The sequence below is a fragment of the Nomascus leucogenys genome, chromosome 10, assembly GCF_006542625.1.
Source record: "Nomascus leucogenys isolate Asia chromosome 10, Asia_NLE_v1, whole genome shotgun sequence".
NCBI classification, from domain to species: Eukaryota; Metazoa; Chordata; class Mammalia; order Primates; family Hylobatidae; genus Nomascus; species Nomascus leucogenys.
Window position 1 is genome coordinate 66,498,579 of NC_044390.1, and position 22,822 is coordinate 66,521,400.

At 43.4% G+C, this 22,822-nt stretch overlaps 1 protein-coding gene across 2 annotated transcripts; it reads left to right on the top strand.

Moving 5' to 3' along the window:
- The first annotated feature begins 534 nt into the window (after positions 1-534).
- ZNF610 (zinc finger protein 610) lies at positions 535-22,166 on the top strand. 2 transcript variants are annotated; one of them, XM_030821210.1, is made up of 5 exons: positions 535-772; positions 1,976-2,057; positions 5,755-5,881; positions 6,325-6,453; positions 20,094-21,513. In XM_030821210.1, exons 2-5 carry the CDS (start codon positions 1,995-1,997, stop codon positions 21,155-21,157), a joined length of 1,383 nt encoding a protein of 460 aa, XP_030677070.1. In that variant the 5' UTR covers positions 535-772; positions 1,976-1,994; the 3' UTR covers positions 21,158-21,513. The 2 variants fall into 2 exon arrangements, with proteins under 2 accessions (XP_030677070.1, XP_030677071.1); XM_030821211.1 differs by lacking the exon at positions 6,325-6,453 and having other exon boundaries at positions 20,094-22,166.
- The last annotated feature ends 656 nt before the right edge of the window (positions 22,167-22,822 follow it).

The window sequence follows — 22,822 nt, forward strand, 5'->3', positions numbered from 1 at the left end:
GGCGTGTTGGCGGGCGCCTGTGGTCCCAGCTACTTGGGAGGCTGAGGCAGGAGAATGGCGTGAACCCAGGAGGTGGAGGTTGCGGTGAGCCGAGATCGCGCCACCGCACTCCAGCCTGGGGGACAGAGAAAGACTCCGTCTCAAAAAAAAAAAGAATAAAGATATAAAGACAAAATATTTTTGTACAACTGTACAATGTGTGTTTTCAGTTAAATGTTATTGTAGAAGTCAAAAAGCTAAATTTAGAAGTTTATAAAGTCAAAAAGTTATAGTAAGCTAAGGTTCATTTGTTATTGAAAAAAATATTTTTTATGTTAGTGTAGCCAAAATATACAGTAAGTATGTACGTATGTATGTATTTTTGAAACAGCCTCTCACACTGTCGCCCAGGCTGGAATGCAGTGGTGCAATTATGGCTTACTGCAGCCTCAACCTCTTAAGTTCAGGTGATCGTCCCACCACAGCCTCCTGGGTAGCTGGGACTACAGGTGTGTGCCACCATGCCTTGACTTATTTTTTGTATTTTTTTTGTAGATACAGCAGTCTCGCCATGTTGCCCAAACTGGTCTTGAAATTCCGGGCTCAAGCAATCCACCTGCCTCGTTCTCCAAACATGCTGGGATTACAGGCATGAGCCACCACGCCTGGCCGAGTATTCAGTATTTATAAAATCTACAGTAGTACACAGTTATGTCATAGGCCATCACATTCGGTCACCACACACTCACTCACTCATCCAGAGCGATTTCTAGTCCTGCAAGCGCCATTCATGGTAAGTGCCCTAGACAGCTGTACCATTTTTTAAACACTTATATCATATTATTATTGTACCTTTTCTGTGTCGAGACGTGTTTTTATTTACAAGTACATACCATTGTGTCACAGTTGCCTGTAGCATTCAGTACATAACATGATGTACAGGTTTTTAGCAATAGGCTGTACCATATACCCTAGATGTGTAGTAGACCGTACTGCCTTGGTTTATGTAAGTGCAGTCTGTAATGAAATGATCTGAAAACACATGTCTCAGAACAGGTCCCGTTACTAAGCAGTGCATGACTGTATTTGCATATAAATTACACACATCCTCCCATAGACTTTAAATCATCTCTTGATTACTTATAATGGATCACTTATAATGGATTAATGAAATTTATAAATGCTATATAGTTGTTATACTCTGTTGTTTTCTTGTATTATTTTCATTGTTTGTTACTTTTTGGTTTCTTTCCTTATTTTTGTAATTATTTCAGTCTGTCACTGGTAGAATCCCTGGATTTGGATCCTAGAAATACTGACGGCCAAGTGTAGACTCTATCTGCCCATTAGTCAGTGAACAGTCTTCTTTTTGATCTGGTCCACTTTTGGGGTATCTCAGTCCTTTTGTTTAACCCTTATTTTACTTAACAGTATCCCCCAAGCACATGAATATTGATGCTGGCAATTTGGATATGCCAGTGAGAAGCTGTCACATGCACAATTTAAGTGGAGTAAATAGAGGTCAGTACTGTTTGAAGTTCCAGGCATCCAGTGGGCGTCTTGGAACATATCCCCATGGATGAGGGGATTCTACTGTGTTCTGCATCTGGCGCTGAGCACTGAGTCTCTGTGTCCTCCATTTCTGGGGGATTACATGAGCCTGGGATCCATAGAGAGGGGAGGAGGGGCTGTGCTCTGCATGGGGTTTGGTCAGGGCTGGGTCTGTTCCCTGAATGGGGCAGCTCAGTCCAGCCCAGCTCCCTACTGCTGTAGCGTGCATGTGGGCTTCTCCAGGAGGAGAGCGAGTCCTGAATAAAAGAGTAAAAATTTCACTCGTTCTTCCTGTAGGAATTTCTTGTCCCTGCATCAACTCTGGTGCAGTGGGCAGCAGAGGACATCTTTCCACAGGGTGAGGTCTAGCCTGTGTGTGTGGTTGTGGCATAGGAAGGGGAATGTGTTGATTCTGAGCAGTAATCAGTGTATTTTTGACATTTAGGATTGACTTATAAACAGTCATGCTATGTGATGAAGAAGCCCAGAAGAGGAAGGCAAAGGAGTCAGGGATGGCTCTTCCTCAGGTAAAGTGATATTCTCGGTGGATGGTTCTATCTCTGTTTCTTTCTGAAATGCCTGAAGCATCCTGCCTGACACGTTTGCTCACACTCACCCATGCCTTCCCTCAGTCCCTCTCATCTAGCTCAGATTCCATCTCTCGTGACCGAGTGACATGAACTTGGGAAGAGGCTGCACTGGGCATGGGCCTGGGAAGGGCTCACACCCAGACATGGATGGAGATGGGGTGAGGGTCCCGTGGTGTCAGTGCTGTTGGGCAGCAGGGATTGTTCAGGGGCCACATGTGGATGCACTGTCAGCTCTCTGTGGACCAGGATTAGAGCAGCTGCCAATGGAAGTCACGTATTTTTTTTTTTGAGACAGAGTCTTGCTCTGTTGCCCAGGCTGGAGTGCGGTGGCACGATCTTGGCTCACTGCAACCTCTGCCTCCCGGGTTCAAGCAATTCTCCTGCCTCAGCCTCCTGAGTAGCTGAGATTACAGGTGCCCGCCACCACGTGCAGCTAATTTTTTTGTATTTTTAGTAGAGACGGGGTTTCACCATGTTGGTCAGGCTGGTCTCGAACCCCTGACCTCGTGATCCACCCTCCTCGGCCTCCCAAAGTGCTGGGATTATAAGCGTGAGCCACCGCGCCTGGCCGGAAGTCACGTATTAATGCACACAAGTACCTAGTAAATTCTGGAAAAGGAGTTCAGGAAGGAGAAATCTTTTCTGTCTGATTTTTACTACATTTGAAGCTAAACACCTTTCCTACTTGCTTGTGTCTGGCTTGGTTCAGAGGGGACATTCTCTCTTCTTTCTCAGCACGCCCCTCTCATGGAGACTGGTGTTCCTGCAGGGAGTCTTGTACAGCATCTGTGTTAGGTGAAAAAAGCTGTAATTTTGCACAGAGATTGCAGCATAATTTTTTTGTCATTAAAGAGGTGGAAATTATATTCATTCTTGTTCCAGCAATTATTGTTTTTTTTTATGTTAAACATCAAATTAGGTATATATTTGTTTTATAGGAAGACACCAAACATGCAGCTTAGGCCATCAAATACGAAGCCTCCCCTGCCCTGCCCTGTGCAGTTTCCCACCCTCCCTGCGTCTCATTGGCGACCCACTGCTGTCAGCTCTGTGTCAAGAGTGAGAGCATGTCCTATAGAAATATATTTATACAGCATTGGCCGGGCGTGGTGGCTCACGCCTGTGATTCCAGCACTTTGGGAGGCCGAGGCGGACAGATCACCTGAGGTCAGGAGTTTGAGACCAGCCTGGCCAACGTAGTGAAACCCTGTCTCTACTAAAAATACAAAAATTAGCAAGGCGTGGTGGCGGGCGCCTGTAATCCCAGCTACTCGGGAGGCTTAGGCAGGAGAATCGCTTGAATCCAGGAGACGGAGGTTGCAGTGCCATCGCACTCCAGCCGAGTATGTGCCATTGCACTCCAGCCTGGGCGACAGAGTGAGACTCTGTCTCAAAAAAAAAAAAAGAAAGAAAGAAATCAGTAACCTCTCTTGTTTTTTGTGCCTGACGTGGTTCAGGGACCACGTGCACCAGTCAGCCCAGGAGGAGTCTCTGGAGGTCCTGAGCTTTGTCTGGGATGCATCCTCTCTGGACTTTGCTTGTCACCTCCTCACTGAAGAGGGCGGCCAGGTTCCGCTCAGGAGCTCCCCTTTCTGCACCTGCTCTGCAGCCTGTGTGAGGCCATAGGAAGCCAGGGTCCGCAGCGCCACCTAGTATCTGCCCGTGTAACTGTGGGCTCTGATTTACGCTGGTGCCTTTGTTCTCAGTGGCTTCCTGATCTGGGGCCCTATTACTTCAGTGCTTCTGTTCAACCAAGACAGAACGTTGTCCTTCAGGAGAAATCTGGAGTTTGTGGTTTCCACTGGATGATGCACGTCATACCTGAGCAGGGGCTCAGGCTAATGTGTTCATGCATTTTCCCACTGGGCTCCCAGCAGGTTGACTTGGTGCTTCTTTGAGGTGCAGGAACTTGCTAAGGACCTTCTGGATTTCTCACAAAGCCAATTGGTCTGTGTATTGTTTAATTTTTGTCTCCATGGGGACAGAAAGGTCTGTGGTTTCGCATTCCTGTTTCTTGCTGACGTTACTCTTTTAGTAGAGTTGCAGATTTCTTACACAGGTCTGGAATGTCTTTTAGTTAGGGGCCACGTATATTTGCTGAGGGAGAGGTAGGATGTTTCGTGTGTGTGTGTGTGTGTGTGTGTGTGTGTGTGTGTGTGTCATTTATAATTAGTGCTGCTGAAGAAGGAAACTTGTTTTCTTTTTTTGAGATGGAGTGTTTCACTCTTGTTGCCCAGGCTGGAGTGCAATGGCGTGATCTCGGTTCACTGCAACCTCTGTCTCCCAGGTTCAAACAATTCTCCTGCCTCAGCCTCCTGAGTAGCTGGGATTACAGGCGTGCGCCACCACGCCTGGCTAATTTTGTATTTTTAGTAGAGACGGGATTTCTCTGTGTTGATCAGGCTGGTCTCGAACTCCCCACCTCAGGTGATCCGCCCATCCTGGCCTCCCAAAGTGCTGTGATTACATGTGTGAGCCACCGCGCCCGGCCAAAACTTGTTTTCAATATGTTTGTATTAGTTAATATGCCTAAATGGCATTCTTTGTCTTGGTTACAATCCTGTCATTTGTTAGTTCTAACAGATCCTGCTTTTTCCTGCCTCCTACCCCCACTTTTTTTTTTCTTGTTTTTTTCCTCTGCTTCTGGTCCCTGCTCAGGCATCCTGTGCAGTGGTAATTGGCTGCAGCACAGACCAGTGCCCTATTCCTGGCCTTAAATTAGAGGAAATGCATCCCACATTTACTGTTCATTATGACGTTTTATAAGATGTTCTTGTTTAATATCATTTTTTGTTTGTTTGTTTGTTTTCCAATTTCATTCTTGGCCTGAGTATTAATTATCTAGTAATTTCTTAAGGTATGTCCTGCTGAGATGTTTTATCTGACCTTTATTTGTTTGTTTATTTTTTGAGACGGAGTCTCGCTTTTGTCGCCCAGGCTGGAGTGCAGTGCTGCGATCTCGGCTCACTGCAACCTCTGCCTCCCAGGTTCAAGCAATTCTCCTGCCTCAGCCTCCCGAGTAGCTGGGATTACAGGCGCCCGCCACCATGCCTGGCTAATTTTTGTATTTTTAGTAGAGACAGGGTTTCACCATGTTGGCCAGGATGGTCTCAAACTCCTGACCTCAGGTGATCCATCCGCCTCGGCCTCCCGAAGTGCTGGAGTTACAGACATGAGCCACTGCGCCCAGCCTATTTGTTAAATTAGTGTATAATATTCTTAAATTTTGTATCATGTGTCACTGTTTTATTAATGAAATAAATGAACAAACTCCATTGGGCTTTTGCTAATACCTACATATGTAAATTTTAATGGGCAAAAGTGTATTTATAGGCCAGGGTTAGTGGTGCATGCCTATAATCCCACCTTCTCGGGAGGCTGGGGCAGGATTAAACTCTTCCCTTGAACTCAGGAGTTTGAGATCTTTCTGGGCAACCTAGTAAAACCCCATCTGAATTTTTAAAAATACTGCGTATTTTTGAATGTGAGCATTTACTAGAGATTGGAGTTGAAGTTTCTATGTTTTTTAATGATCTGCCATTTTTAATAGCTTAATATTCAAAAATGTTTATAAACTAAATTGAGTACAATTTATACATTTTTAGTGTTGTAAACAATGTGGTCCTCATTTTAGGGACACTTGACATTCATGGACGTGGCCATCGAATTCTCTCAGGAGGAGTGGAAATCCCTGGACCCTGGACAGAGGGCCTTATACAGGGACGTGATGCTGGAGAACTACAGGAACCTGGTCTCCCTGGGTGAGGATAACTTCCCTCCAGAAGCCGGGGTCTGCTCTAATCTATCTTTGCATTTTCTCTTGCGTGCCTCTTGGGAGCCCCTAAATTGCTTAACTGAGGTAGAAACCTTGTTGACGCAGAAATGAAAAGCTCTGTTATGCTCTCTGGATTTGAAATGTGTCCTTTCTTCAGATGTTCTACCCGCTTCATAATACATCATTGGGTGGCACCAGATAACCAGTTCTCTGTTTTCTCCCCTGTGCTTACAAGTCAGTAGTTCTTGGAAGAGATCTGAATGTCTACATATTGCAGTATTCCCTAAGCATTCAGAAGGAGCCAGTCTGTGGGTGAACTTGTGAAATATTATTCTTGATCCATTTGCGATATCCCCTCTCTTACCTAAACATAGGGCTTGGGTTTTGGAAATGCCCCAGCACATCTCGTTTCTTTCTTTTTATTAACAGGGATCTGTCTTCCTGACCTAAGTATTATTTCCATGTTGAAGCAAAGGCGAGAGCCCTTGACTCTGCAAAGTCAAGTTAAAATAGTAAAAAATACAGATGGAAGGGAATGTGTCAGAAGCGTGAACACAGGTAAGAGCTCTGACGGGCAGTGTGGAAGCCATGGTTTTTATTTTTTTATTTTTGAGCCAGGGTGTCCACTATCACCCAGGCTGTAGTGCAATCATAGCTCACTGCAGCCTCAAACTCCTGGACTCAAGCAATCCTCCTGCCTTGGCCTCCCAAACTTGTAGATTACAGCCACTGCACATTGCAAAGCCATACTATTTTTTTTTTTTTTTTTTGTCTCGCTCTGTTGCCCAGGCTGGGGTGCAGTGGTGTGATCTCGGCTCACTGCAACTTCCGCCTCCCATGTTCAAGCGATTCTCGTGCCTCAGCCTCTCCAGTAGCTAGGATTACAGGCATGTGTCACCACACCCAGCTAATTTTTGTGTTTTTAGTAGAGACGGAGTTTCACCATGTTGGACAGGCGGGTCTCAAACTCCTGACCTCAAGTGATCTGCCTGCCTCAGCCTCCCAAAGTCCTGGGATTACAGACGTGAGTGAGCCACCACACCCAGCCCATACTAAGTATTAAAGAGTGTGTGGGAATCTCTCCAAAGGTGTGAGAGTTCTGTGAGAAAAGAAAAGTTTAAATCCTAGGCATTCTGAATGGAAATGTTTCTTTGCTCTCTCGTCACTCAGCTCTATAAATGTGTAATAGTTTCATCTTTTTGCCCTCGAGTGGTGTTGCCGCCCAGAGATAAAAGCAAAGTCTTTATCATGATGGACAGCACCCTGTCATGTGGCTTCTGTGAACCTTTTTTCCATGACTCTGAAGAACACAGGGAGCATTGTTGCCAGGGGTCTCTCCCCTGTGGTCTTTCTTTCTGTACTTGATTCCATCTGATGCTCAGTTTCTGTCCTTATAGGTCAAAGCTGAGGTCTTCATAGACCTGCCCCCTTGACCTATTCATGGTCCACCCCATTTCCTGTACTGGGAAGATGTAATCAGGAAACAGGAAGACATGAGCTACTCTTTTTTGCATCTGGGCCCTGGAAACTACAGGTGCCTCCAGCCCCCTCTGCCTGTTCAGGTCTATTTGGATGGGAGAAAGCCAGTGATTTTCCTATTCTCACGTGCCACTCAACACAGAGCATTTCACTTCTGGTCACCAAAATATGTGGGGATTTCTCCCCATCAACAAACAATTTTTCACTGGATCTTTACTAGGTTTTCTATAATTCATTGCTGACACTGTCTAGCTGGAGTTAGAATCAGATCCTACAGGCTAAAGGTTGGGTTCCCAAGCCTGTCGCCCACCTCAGCCACCACTTGCTAGTAGTAGGTCGTCACCTTTCTGTCTGACCAACCAGCTGGAAGTTGGGTTCCCTCGACCCCCTTCTTGGGTTGATTACTTTGCTAGGATGGCTCACAGAACTCAGTGAAACACTTCGTTAGGTTCACTGGTTCATGATGAAGGACGTTTCTAGGATACAGATGGACAGCCAGATGAGGAGATTCACAGGGCGAGGCATGTGGGAAGATTCACTGGGTGTGCCACCCTCCAGGCACCTGCGTGTCTTTAGCATTTGGAAGCTCTTGTGACCCCATGGTTCAGGGATCTTTATGGAGGCTTCATCACATAGGCGTGATTGATACTAACTCAATCTCCAGCCCCTCTCCTAGAAGATAGTGGGTGGGGCTGACAGTTTCATGCTTCTAAGTATGGCCTGGTCTTTCTGGTGATCAGCCCCATCCAAGGAACCCACAAAGATTGCCTCATTGGAGCAGATCACACTCGCACCACCCAGGACATCTCAAGGTCTTCAGAGCTCTGTGTCAGGAACCGGGGAAGAGACCAATGTATGCATTTCTTCTTATTCCACAAGGACCCTCAGCCATTCTTCAGTTGTGCTTCATCCACACTTTACTGGTGTGTGTCACAGGGGAGTAGCTGGCTCTTCTGAGATGCTTACTCAGCTAAGTGGGGGCAGATAGTCAACAGAAAGACCTTGTATTGGATCCCTAGGTCCCCATGGGGAGCATGGCACAAAATAGCAACCAGATGCTTCTGGTTTTAACACTACCATCATTTGTTCAAAGCACTGTTACTTTCATCTTATACCTTTCCATGTATTATAAATTAACTTGGTTTCTGTATATTTAGTCAGCAGTTCCATATTTCATATAATACTCTTTGTGTTTATTATTTTGTATCTGTAGGGCTATAGTATCAGGGAATGGCCATTGATTTATATATTTTTGAGTGTTTTTTTTTTTTTTTACGCACAGGGTATGCTTCAGCAGGAGATTCTTTTTTTTTTTTTTTTTTTTTTTGAGACGGAGTCGCGCTCTGTCGCCCAGGTTGGAGTGCAGTGGCGCAATCTCGGCTCACTGCAAGCTCCGCCTCCCGAGTTCAAGCCATTCTCCTGCCTCAGCCTCCCGAGTAGCTGGGACTACAGGTGCCCACCACCATGCCGGGCTAATTTTTTGTATTTTTAGTAGAGACGGGGTTTCACTGTGTTAGCCAGGATGGTCTTGATCTCCTGACCTCGTGATCCGCCCGCCTCGGCCTCCCAAAGTGCTGGGATTACAGGCGTGAGCCACTGCGCCCAGCCAGCAGGAGATTTTCTAAAACCTATAGACACTCCAGAAATTTTTGAATAGGAGTTTAAATATTTGTTTTCCTTTGTTTTACCTGACTTAGTAGCTACTATTAAACAACACTTTTGCCAATTACATTTATTACAGTGTATAATATGGAAATTTTTTATATCTTAAGAATATGCTGTTTTAAAAGTGTTGCCATCTTAATCTCAGAAATACCATTACATTGACTTGCCATAATTTGTTATTTAAGACTGAGGGGCAAAACTCAAACCATATCTCCCTCTGTCTGGTCTTGCACCACACAACAATAAACACGGACAACTTATGTCACCAAATGTGAGTTTTTTCTTCCACCAATAAGCAATCAGTTCTGCAGTGGACACTTGCTGGGTGCCCTTGAATTCTATTCTGATGCTGTGTACCTGGACAGCGCGTCACATCCCACAGGTTGAGGGCTCAGTCTCCAATACTGCCCTCCTTTCAGACACAGGTCTTAAGTCCAGGCCTCTGGAACTTTCGACTAACTGGCTTCAAAAGTTGGGGTTCCCATGGCTCCCTCTTTGGGTTTGATTAATTTGCTAGAGTGGTTCACAGAGCTCATGGTAATACATACTTAACATTTACAGGGTTTACTACACAGCATATTTTAAAGGATCCAGGCCCGGCCGTGGTGGCTCACATCTGTAACCCAAGAATTTTTGGAGGCTGAGGTGGGCGGATTACTTGATCCCAGGAGTTTGAGACCAGCAACATAATGAGACGTTATCTCTACAAAAACATTTAAAAATTAGCCAGGCATGGTAGTGCATACCTTGTAGTCCCAGCTACTCAAGAGGACTGCTTGAGCCCAGGAGTTTAAGGCTGCAGTGAGCTATGATCACGCCACCGCACTGCAGCCTGGCTGATACAGAGCAAGACCTTATTCCAAATAGATAGAGAAAGATAAATTAACAGATGGAAAGAACATAGGGTCAGGTCTGGAAGGGTGCCCAGCACAAGAGCTTCTGTGTCCTGGAGTTGGCTTGTGCCACCCTCCTGGCATGTGTGTGAGTTCCTGCTCACCTTCCTGTCAGCCTCGGGGTGTTCAGCTGTCCAGAAGCTCTCTCAACCCAGTCCTTTTGGGTTTTTATGGAAGCTTTATTATATAATGAAGTTACATGATATAACTTCGTTATTTGTCTTTTTGTCTTTGTATGACTGGCTTATTTCACTTACCAGAGCGTCTTTCAGGTTCATCCATTTTGTAGCATATAAAGACATTTCCATATTTTTTTAGGAACAAAGAATGTTTCTTTTTCTTTCTATTTTTTGAGATGGAGTCCCACTCTGTTGCCCAGGCTGGAGTGCAGTGGCGCGATCTTGGCTCACTGCAACCTCTGCCTCCCGGGTTCAAGCGATTCTCCTGCCTCAGCCTCCTGAGTAGCTGCGACTACAGGCATGTGCCACCACACCCAGCTAATTTTTGTGTTTTTAGTAGAGATGAGGTTTTACCGTGTTCACCAGGATGGTCTCGATCTCCTGACTTCATGATCCACCCACCTCGGCCTCCAAAAGTGCTGGGATTATAGGCGTGAGCCACGGCGCTTGGCCTCCTTTTTCTATTTCTTAATCGGGTTATTGGTTTTCTGATTTGTAGGAGTTTTATGTATTTTAGATATATAAAATCTTATCAGAGGTATGATTTGCAAATATTTTCTCACATATGGTAGGTTTCCTTTTCACTCTGGTAATTGTTTTCTTCCATCCACAATAGTTGTAGGTCTTGTGGTAGTGCATTTTATGTATTTTTATCTTCTTTCTTGTGTTATCAGTGTCCTATCCAGGGAAGCATTATTGAATCCAACGTTATGAAGCTTTCTACCTGATATTTTCCTAGGAGTTTTATGGTTTTAGGTCTTAGTTTTAGGTCATGAATTGACTTTCAGATAATTTTTGCATACGGCATAATAAGAGTTCTACTTCATTCCCTTCTTGTGGATATCCAGTTTCCTCAGCACTATTTGATAAAGAGACTGTCCTCTCTCATTACATGGTCTTGGCAGCCTTATTGAACATCATTTGACCAAATATTTGAGGGTTTGTTTCTGGCCTGTCTGTTCCAGTCCATTGGCGTATATGTCTGCCTTCATGGCAGTACAGTTCTGTTTTGATGAGGGTAGCATAGTAATAAGTTTTGTAATCATGCAGTGTAACACCTCCAGCTTTCTTTCTTTGAAGTTTGTTTTGCTATTGAGGCACTTGCGTGATATCATAGTAATTTTAGGATGAGTTTATTTGTGAAGAAAGCTTCATTGGGATTTTGCTAAAGAGTTCACTGAATCTGTAGATCTCTTTGGCTATTGACATCTTAACCTTAAGACTTACAATCCATAAACATGGGCTGTTTTTGCATTTGTGTATGTCTTCTCTAATTTCTTTCAGCAATTTTTTGTAGATTTCTGTGTACAAATTCTTCCCGTCCTTGCTACGCTTATTCCCTCCATATTTGGAGGTTTTGCATCTACAGATTCCACAAAATTGCAGATCAGAAGTCCATAGGTCATTGAATCTGCACATGTAGATCCCATGGATACGTAGAGCAGACTGTATTTTCAATCCATGGTTAGTCGAATCTGGAGATATAGAAAGCACAGGTATGGAAGGCCTGCAGTAAGGAACTTAGGCATCCACAGATTTTGATATCTGAGAGTGTTTTAGGAAAAACTCTCAAACCATGTTTTTCCTTTGCTCTCACACCACCACAACCATCAGTCAAGACAGAATAAGACTTCCGTGACCGACAGTATAGGAGTTTTTCCCACACACCGAGCAACGGACAAGAGCTGGGTTTCCTACAGTTCAGTTTTGACACTATACCTGGAGATAGTGTCAGATCTCACAGGTTGAGGGCTCAGTGTCAAAGACCTTCCCCCTTTCCCACCAGTTACAAGTCTGGGCCTCCAGAACTTCTGACCAACTAGCTTCCAGTTGTGGTTTCTGTCGCCCCTCTTTGGGCTCAATAAATTTTCTAGAGTGTCTCACAGAACTCACAGGAACACTTACTTATGTTTGCCAGTTTATTATAAAGGCTACTGAAAAGGATACAGATGAAGAGACCTGTAGGGCAAGGTATGGGGGAAGGGGCGTGGAGCTTCTATGCCCTCCCTGCGACCAGCATCCAGGAAGCTCCATGTGTTCAGCCATCTGGAAGCTCTCTAAATGCAGTCCTCTTGGATTTTTGTGGACACCTTATTATGTCAACATTCTTTCCCCCAGACATAAAGCAGGACCCTCTCTGGGGAGGTCTTAAGACCTATAATCAGAAAGATGGGAGAAGATTAGAGTCCTGCCCTGGGGCGGGTGAATAGGGCAGGAAAAGGTTGGAGAGGTTCTGCTTCCTGAGTTCTGCCCTGGGGCCTACTATACCCAACACTATAACAGAAGACTGTAGCAAGGGCTATGGGAGTTATAAGCCAGGAACTGCAGATAAAAGCAAATATATATGTATACCATAACACCACACAGGGGTTCCTGGAACCAGTCTTCCCTGGACACCAAGGGACAGCTATATTCTGAATAGAAATAATGCAACATGGGCTTTCTTTTTTCTTTTCTTTTTTTTTTTTTTGGAGATGGAGTTTCGCTCTTGTTGCCCAGGCTGGAGTGCAATGGCGCGATCTCGGCTCACCGCAACCTCCGCCTCCCAGGTTCAAGCAATTCTCCTACCTCAGCCTCCCGAATAGCTGGGATTACAGGCATGCACCACCACACCCAGCTAATTTTGTATTTTTAGTAGAGACGGGGTTTCTCCATGTTGAGGCTGGTCTCGAACTCTTGACCTCAGGTGATCCGCCCACCTCGGCCTCCCAAAGTGCTGGGATTACAGGCATGAGCCACCGCGCCCGGCCAGGGCTTTCTTTTTTCTTTTTTCCTAATTATGAAGGAAAAGCCTTCATTATTCAACACTGAGTATGATGTTACCTTTTGGCTTTTTATATAAGGCTTCTGTTACGTAGATTCCTCGTATTCCTAATGTGTAGAGTGTTTCTATCATCAGTAGTTGTTGACGTTTTTCAAATGTTTTTTCTGCATCCAATGAACCTATCAAGTGGGTTTTTGTTTTTATTCTGTTTTTGTGGAGTATTGCAGGTGATTGATGTTCCTAAGTTGCAACGTCCTTGCATTCCAGGAGTAACTTTCACATGATCACAGTGTGTGGTCCATTTTAATATACTCTGAACTTGCTTGCTAGCATTTTGTTGTGGATATTTGTATTAGATTGATGAGGAATATTGCTCTGTAGTTTTCTTAGAGCCTTTGGGTGCCTTTTCTGTCAGGGTAACACTAGCCTCGTTGAATGAGTGAGGGAGGGTTTTGTCCATCACATGGAAAATTTTTAACAGTGTTGCTGTTAAATCCTTTTTCAGTATTTGATAGAGTTTTACAGTGAAGTCATCTGGTTCATTACTTGTTTTCGTTAGTAGTTATTTGATAACTTATTTGTTACTCGTCTTAGTGTTTCTGCTTCTTCATGTGTAAGTCTTGGTGAGCAGTGTCTATCTAGAAATTCATCCACCATTGTTGGGACACAGTTGTACAATCTCATTTTCTTTTTTTTTTTTTTTTTCGAGACAGAGTCTCGCTCTTGTTGCCCAGGCTGGAGTGCACTGGCGCGATCTCGGCTCACTGCAACCTCTGCCGCCCGAGTTCCCTCAGCCTCCCGAGTAGCTGGGATTACAGGCACACACCAGGCCACCAGGCCTGGCTAATTTTTTTGTATTTTTAGTAGAGATGGGGTTTCACCATGGCCAGGCTGCTCTTGAACTTCTGACCTCAGGAGATCCACCCACCTTGGCCTCCTAAAGTGCTGGGATTACAGGCGTGAGCCACTGCGCCCGGCCACAATCTCATTTTCTAAAATTCAGTTTTATTTCTAATGTCCTCTATTCATTTCTAAGTTTACTTATTTGAGGCTTACGCTTCATTTTTGTTTTGTTGTTTATCTAGCTAAGGGTTTGTCAATCTTTTTAAAATTTATTTTAATTTAAAAAATTTTTTTTCAAAAGAGACAGAGGTCTCACTGTGTTGCTCAGGCTGATCCCAAACTCCTGAGCTCAAGTGATCCTCCTGCCTTGCCCTCCCGAAGTGCTAGGATTACAGGCATGAAACACCACGCCCAACTGTCAATTTTCTTATCATTCAAAGTATGAGCTTGCAGTTTCATGACTTTAGTGTTTCTCTATTCTGTTTTCTCTGTTTTCTAATCTTAATTTTTTATTTCTGCTACCTTTGTATTTAGTTTGTTTTTTTTTCATACTTCATTGAGGTATAAAGTTAGATTGTTTACATGTAACTTTATTTATTTATTTTAGTGATGGGGTCTCAGTCTGTCTCCCACATTGGAGTGCAGTGGTGCAATCATAGCTCACTTCGACCACAAACTCCTAGGCTAAAGTAATTCTCTTACCTCAGCCTCCTGAGTAGCTAGGACTACAGGTGCATGGCACTGTGCCTTGCTAACTAAAAAATAAATAAGCCAGCACTGTGGCTCACACCTGTGGGGATCACACTGTGGGATTATACCTGTAATCCCAGCACTTTGGGAGGCCGAGGCAGGTGGATCACCTGAGGTCAGGAGTTCAAGACCAGTCTGGCCAACATGGTAAAACCCCATCTCTACTAAAAATACAAAAATTAGCTGGGCATGGTGGCACACGTCTGTAGTCCCAGCTACTGGGGAGGCTGAGGCAGGAGAATCAGTTGAACCCGGGAGGCGGAGATTGCAGTGAGCCGAGATCGCACCACTGCACTCCAGCCTGGCAACAGAGCAACACTCCATCTCAAAAATAAATAAATAAATTTTGTAGAGATGGTGTCTTGTATTGTTGCCTGTGCTGGTCTGCAATTCCTGGCTTCAAGTACTCCTCCTGCCTCAAACTCCCAAGTGCCGGGATTACAGATGTGAGCCATCGTGCCCGGCCATTTGTTTATTTTTAATGTAAGCACACATTTTTGTTGCATTTTATAAGTTCTGATGTGTTCTGTTTTCCTTTCCTTTTCTATCAAGATATTTTAAAAATCAGTTTGTGGTTTCTTTTTTGACCTATTGGTTTTTTAGGTGTGTTGTTTAATTTGGACATATTTGTGGGTTTTACATTTTTTTCTGTTAATTTTGTTTTATTACATTATAATGGGAATCAGTAATTTATAGACTTCTAAATGTTTAAAAATTTGTTTTGTGTCATAACATGAGGTCCATCCTGGAAATTGTTCCATGGGCACTTCCGAAAAATTTGTATTCTGCTGTGTTTAGGTGATGTGTTCTGTATACGTCTGTCATATCTAATGAGGCTATAGTGATGTTTGAGTCCTCTGTTTTATTCTTCTTCTGTTTTATTTTTATATGTATGTATGTATGTATGTATTTATTTATTTTTAGTTTTTAGTTTTAAGGAGCAGGGAGTTTAATAGGCAAGAAAGAAGGGGGAAGAAAGAAAGAAGCTCCCCTGTACAGAGACAGAGTGAGGGGGGCTCCAAAGCTGAGACAGAACCCCCTTCTCTTTGGTTCTATCCTTTTTTTTTTATTTTTCGAGACATAGTGTCACCCTGTTGCCTACCCAGGCTGGAAGACAATGGTGTGATCTCAGCTCACTGCAGCCTCTACCTCCCAGGTTCAAGTGATTCTTATGCCTCAGCCACCCGAGTAGCTAGGATTACTAGAATGCACCACCACATCCAGCTAATTTTTGTAGTTTTAGTAGAGATGGGGTTTCGCCATGTTGGCCAGGCTGGTCTCAGGCTGGTCTCGAACTCCTGGCCTCAAGTGATCCTCCTGCCTCAGCCTCCCAAAGTGCTGGGATTACAGGTGTGAGCCACTGTGCCTGGTCACCTGGTTCTATCCATTTTTGAAAATGAAGTATTGAAGTCTACTACTATATTGTGGAGCTATCTGTTTCTCCTTTGAATTTTGTGAATGTTTCCATCCTATGCTTAGGGGCTGTGACATTTGGTGCCTATATATTTAAGTTGTTATATCTTCTTGCTGAATTGAACCCTTCATCATTTTATAATAACTTTTCTTTCTTATAATGGTTATTGAGTAAACATCTGTTCTCTTTGATTTTAATATAGACACCTCTGCGCTCTGCTGGTTACTATTTGCATGGAATATCCTTTTCTGTCCTTTCAGTTTCAGCCAGCGTATGTCTTAAGAGTTAAAGGGAGTCTGTTGTGGATAGGATTTAGTTGGATCTTGTTTTGTTCTGGTTCCAATGGGAAATCATTTGGATTTCACATACTCATAGAGAAGGCCTTAATATTGCCATCTTGTCACATATTATCTGTAGATTTTGTAACATCTTGTAGATTTTTTTGTCTTTCATTTTTCCCTTACTGCCTGCTTTTGTATTTTGTTGGTTTTTTAATCGTGACATGCTTTGATCCCCTTCTCATCTCCTCTGGTGTATGTTTGTAGGTTTTCCTTTTGTGGTTAAGATTGAAGTTACATAAAACATTGTAACAATAAAACATTATTTTAAAATGTTAACAACCTTGATTATGTACTGAAAGCATTATATTATAGCTGTGCTATTTGTTATTGTGCCAGAAATTCCTTCTATATATGTTATATTTCCATTAACACATTTTAGGGCTTTTTGAATAATTTTGCCTTTGAAATGCTAGGAAAGAAAAGCCAAATTACGAATGAAAAGTACAATAATGCATGATTTTTTTGTTTGTTTTCTTTTTTAATTTTTTTCTCATACAGTGTCACTCTCAGGATACTATGTTTCCATATTTGATCATTTATTGACCTTTAATGGAGAACTTTATATTTTCATTTGGGTTAGAAGTACTGTCTGGGGTCCTTTTATTTGCTTTTGAAGGATTCCCTTTAGCATTTCTTGTCAGACAGTTCCAAAGTACTAATTATCTTCCTCAGCTCTTCTTTATTCAGGAACGTCTAAATTTCTCCTTTATTTCTGCAAGCAAGTTTTGCTGAATATAGTATTCTTGGTTTTTTGTTTGTTTGTTTGTTTGAGAAGGAGTCTTGCTCTGTCGCCTAGGCTAGAGTGCAGTGGCACGATCTTGGCTCACTGCAACCTCCGCACTCTGCCTTCCCCCATGCCAGATTCAAGTGATTCTCCTGCCTCAGCCTCCCAAGTAGCTGGGATTACAGGCATGTGCCACACGCCCAGCTAATTTTTGTGTTTTTAGCAGAGACGAGGTTTCACCATGTTGGCCAGGCTGGTCTTGAACTTCTGACCTCAGGTCATCAATCCACCTCAGCCTCCCAAAGTTGTAGGATTACAGGTATGAGCCACTGCACCCAGCCGTATTTTTTTTTTTCTTTAAGCACTTTCAATGTATCATCGTCTTATTGCCTTCTAGCCTGCAAGTTTTCTGCTGGAAAAAGCACATAGTCTCATACAGTTCTCTTATATATTACAAGTGTCTTTTTTGTTCCTGCTGTCCAGGTGTATCTTTCTCTTTGACTTTTGATAATTTGTTTGTAATGTGTCTCTGTATGAATGTCCTGTGGTTAATTTTAGTTAGAATGGCCAAGCTTCTTGAATTTCTTTATCCGGTTCTTTCCTCAGATTTGGGATGTTTTAGACATTATTTCTTTTTCTTTCTTTTTTTAAGACAGGGTCTCGCTTGGTCACCCAGGCTGGAGTGTAGTGGCACGATCGCACAGCAATCCCTGCCTCCGGGGTTCAAGTGATTCTTGTGCCTCAGCCACCCAAGTAGCTGGAATTACAGGCGTGCGCCACCACGCCTGGCTAATTGTTGAATTTTTAGTAGAGAGAGGGTTTCACCATGTTGGCTAGGCTGATCTCGAACTCCTGGCCTCAGGTGATCCGCCTGCCTCAACCTCCTAAAGTGCTGCATTACAAGCATGATCCACTGCGCCTGGCCTGGACATTATTTCTTGAATTGCAATTTTTGATCCTCTGTCTTATGAACCTCCAATAGTTTGTATATGGTTCTGCTTGACAGCATCCCAAAAATCTGTTGGGGTTTGTTTGCTTCTCTTTGTCATTTTTTTCTTTCTGCTTTTTACAGCTGATATTTCGAGTATCCTATCTTTAATTTGCTCATTCATCTCTGTGTCTTATTTAGTCTGCTGTTGAAACTGCTAGTGAATTTTTACTTCATTGTATTTCAGCTCCAGAATGTTTGTTTTTTTAAAAATAGTTTCTCAGAGACCATGCATGGTGGCTCATGCCTGTAATCCCAGCACTTTGGGAGGCCGAGGCGGGCGGATCACGATGTCAGGAGTTCGAGACCAGCCTGATCAACATGGTGAAACTCCGTGTCTACTAAAAATACAAAAATTAGCTGGGCGTGGAGGTGCACACCTGTAATCCCAGCTACTCAGGAGGCTGAGGCAGGAGAATCACTTGAACCCAGGAGGTGGAGGTTGCAGTGAGCTGAGATTGTGCCACTGCACTCTAGCCTCATGACAGTGAGACTCCGTCTCAAAAAAAAAAAAAGTTTCTCCTTTGATTGATATTTTCCTTATTTTTATGTGTTGTTTTCCTGATTTCACTTAGTTGTCTGTTATCTTTTAGCTCATGAAGCATTTTTTTTTGGAGACAGGGTCACACTGTGTTGCTCAGGCTGGAGTGCAGTGGCATGATCATGGCTCACTGCAGCCTCAACCTCCGGGGCTCAAGGGTTTCTCCCACCTCAGCCTCCCTAGCAGCTGGGACTACAGGCCCATGCCACAATGCCCAGCTAAATTTTTTGACTTTTAGTAGAGATGAGGTCTTGCTCTGTCACCCAGTGCTCTGTCACCCAGGCTGTTCTTGAACTCCTGTGCTCACACAGTCCTCCCACCCCAGCCTCCCAAAGTAGTGGGATTACAGGCATGAACCACCACACCCTGCCTCATTAAACATCCCTTTTTTTTTTTTTTCTTTTTTGGAGAAGGAGTCTCACTCTGTCACCCAGGCTGGAGTGCAGTGGCACGATCTCGGCTTACTGCAACCTCCACCTCCCAGGTTCAAGCAATTCTCCTGCTTCAGCCTCCTGAGTAGCTGGGACTACAGGCACATGCCACCACACCTGGCTCATTTTTTGTACTTTAGTAGAGATGGGGTTTCACCGTGTTGCCCAGCCTGGTCTTGAACTCCTGAGCTCAGGCAATCCACCCACCTTGGCCTCCCAAACTGCTGGGATTACGGGCGTGAACCACCATGCCCAGCCTATCATTAAACATCTTAAAGCATTTGCTTTAAGTATTTTTCAAGTAATTCACAAGATTGGTTTCTGAAGATTTATACATTTATTTATTATTATTTGGTCCTTTTAGCCATATTTCCCTATCCTTTTGTAGGCCTTGTACCTCTTATTTTAGATTTGGTAAAACTAAACTACTTCTTTCAGTTCTTTTATATAAGAATTGTGGGCCGGGTGCGGTGGCTCACGCCTGTAATCCCAGCGCTTTGGGAGACCAGGGCAGGCAGATTGCCTGAGGTTGGGAGTTTGAGACCAGTCTGGCCAACATGGTGAAACCCCGTCTCTACTAAAAATACAAAAAAATTAGATGAACGTGGTGGCGTGCGCCTGTAGTTCCAGCTACTTGGGAGGCTGATGCAGGGGAATTGCTTGTGGAGGTTGCAGTGAGCTGAGGTGGCACCACTGCACTCCAGCCTGGGGCAACAGAGAGAGACTCCGTCTCAAAAAAAAAAAAAAAAAAAAGAATTGCGACAGGGAGACCTTTCCCAATTACCCTGTTGTAAAGGGTGTGGGAACACCTCACTCCTGGGGATGTGTCTTTCCTAGCTTTATGCATATATTATACTATTACTAATGTCTATACAACTGCTCTTAAATGTCTTATTTTCTCTAAGAGGCTCATCCCTGCTTTTTCTGAGAAGCTTTGTTTCTGTTCCATTTTTCTGCCCTTAATCTTTCTCAAAGTCACCCATAATTCTCCCGAGTCCTGCAGATTCCCCACTGCTCCAATGCATCATGTCACCCCCTTGTGTTTTCAGCTCTCACAATGTGACATACAAAGTATGCCGATACTTCTTCCAGTGTCTGAGTTGGGTGAGGCTGATTCTAGTCCCTCCACCAGACTGTAAACATGCCAGAATCATGGGTTCATGTTCTACTCTTTCTTCTTTTCTAGGGAGGAGCTGTATATTGGGAAGCAATGCAGAAAACAAGCCTATTAAAAATCAACTTGGATTAACCCTTGAGTCACATCTGTCTGAATTTCAGCTGTTTCAAGCCGGAAGGAAAATTTACAGAAGTAATCAAGTTGAAAAGTTTACAAACCATCGTTCCTCAGTTTCACCACTTCAAAAAATTTCTTCTAGTTTCACAGCACACATTTTTAATAAATGTAGAAATGATCTTATTGATTTCCCATTACTCCCACGAGAAGAGAAAGCATACATTAGAGGAAAATCTTATGAACGTAGTGAAGATGGTGAAGTTTTTAGAGTCCCTACAAGCCTTACTAACCATCAAGCAATCCATACTGCAGAGAAACCTTACAAGTGTACTGAATGTGGCAAGGTCTTCAGTCGCAATTCACACCTGGTAGAACATTGGAGAATTCATACTGGACAGAAGCCTTACAAATGTAGTGAATGTGACAAGGTGTTTAATCGCAATTCAAACCTTGCACGACATCAAAGAATTCATACTGGAGAGAAGCCTCACAAATGTAACGAATGTGGCAAAGCATTTAGAGAGTGTTCAGGACTAACCACCCATCTTGTAATCCACACTGGAGAGAAACCTTACAAATGTAATGAGTGTGGCAAGAACTTCAGGCACAAATTTTCTCTAACCAATCATCAGAGAAGTCACACGGCGGAAAAACCTTACAAATGTAAGGAATGTGGCAAGGTCTTTAGTCTGCTTTCATACCTTGCACGGCATCAAATAATTCATAGTACAGAGAAGCCCTACAAATGTAACGAATGTGGAAGAGCATTTCGCAAGCGTCCAGGCCTTATGGCCCATCTTCTAATCCATACTGGAGAGAAACCTTACAAATGTAATGAATGTGACAAAGTGTTTGGGCGCAAATTATACCTAACCAACCATCAGAGAATTCATACTGGAGAGAGACCTTACAAGTGTAATGCATGTGGCAAGGTCTTCAATCAAAATCCACACCTTTCACGACATCGGAAAATTCATGCTGGAGAGAATTCACTGCATACCTTACAGATGCAATGAATGTGGCAAAGTCTTTAGTTACAATTCACACCTAGCACAGCATTGGAGGACCCAGGAGAAAAACCTTACAAATATCATGAACGTGGCAAAGAATTTAGTTTGCATTCAAGCCTCATCACTCATCTCTTGATCCACACTGAAAGGAAACCCTACAAATGTAAAGTTAATAACATATATATAAATAATCTCTAAAGAGAGAACAGTTATATCAGAATAGAGCATTTAATGAAGACTACCAGTATAGCATATTCTTGAGTAGGATTCACATTTAACTGCTGGCCCTATAATGCGTAACTCTTCGATTTAGAATGTACATACTTCTCATGTTTTAAGTAATAAAGTTTAAAGTTTTTTTTCTTTTTTCTTTTTTTTTGAGACCAAGTCTCGCTGTATCACCCAGGCTGGAGTGTAGTGGCACGATCTTGGCTCACTGCAACCTCCGTCTCCCGGGTTCAAGCGATTCTCCTGCCTCAACCTCCTGAGTAGCTGGGATTACAGGCATGCGCCACTACTGCCCGGCCAATTTTTGTATTTTCAGTCGAGATGGGTTTTCCCCATGTTGGCCAGGCTGGTCTCAAACTCCTGACCTCAAGTGATCCACTGGCCTTGGCCTCCCAAAGTGCTGGGATTATAGGTGTGAGCCACAGCGCCCAGCCTAGTTTAAACTTTTCTTAGTGTGAATGAATCACATCCTTTCTACCAACATTGTTTAATCTTACCTCAGGAGGATACTTTATAGTAGAGAATAATGTCCCATTAGGATTTTAAGGTTGAAGCAGCCAGAACTCTGTGTGTGTGTGTGTGTGACATAAAACAACATACGCTTTTGGGTGCATGTACTTAGGTAAGTATGATTTTGAGTAATTACACTTAGTACATGAATTTGTCTCTCTGTACTCTGGCGTAGCATCCTTATGTGGGTAAAGTCAAAATCACTTTGTGAATAGCAGTGCAATTTCAGCCTTGTACACCCTCAAATGTGCATCACTGTTAATGAGTATGCCCTGTATTATGTTTCTACATGCCTCTTTCTTGTGTGCCAAGTAAGACCTATGGTGAGCACCTTCATTTTCATGCAGCAAAAATATATAGTAATATGACAAATAATTAGGAAATAAAGTATTGGTTGAGTGTAAAAATGTAGCTGGGCGTGGTGGCTCATGCCTATAATCTCAGCACTTTGGAAGGCTGAGGTGGGCGGATCACGAGGTCAGGAGATCGAGACCTTCCTGGCCAACATGGTGAAGCCCTGTCTCTACTAAAAATACAAAAAAAAAAAATTAGCTGGGCATAGTGGTGGGCACCTGTAATCCCAGCTACTCGGGAGGCTGAGGCAGGAGAATCGCTTGAACCGGGGAGGCAGAGGTTGCAGTGAGCTGAGATCGCACCACTGCACTCCAGCCTGGTGACAGAGCGAGGCTCCGTCTCAAAAAAAAAAAAAAAAAAAAACTATAACACAATTTCTTTACTACTAGTGTGCAGTGACATCATTTGAAAATATTAACGTTCATCCATTTTCTTTTAAGTCGAAGCACACGGAAAGGGCATTTTGTTTTGGTACATTAACTAGAAACTTCATATAGTCACCCTCACGACTCTTTTGCTAATTTGAATTTTTGACCAGTCTTCTGGAACTTGTTTGAAGTTCCCCTAAGGTTTGGCTTG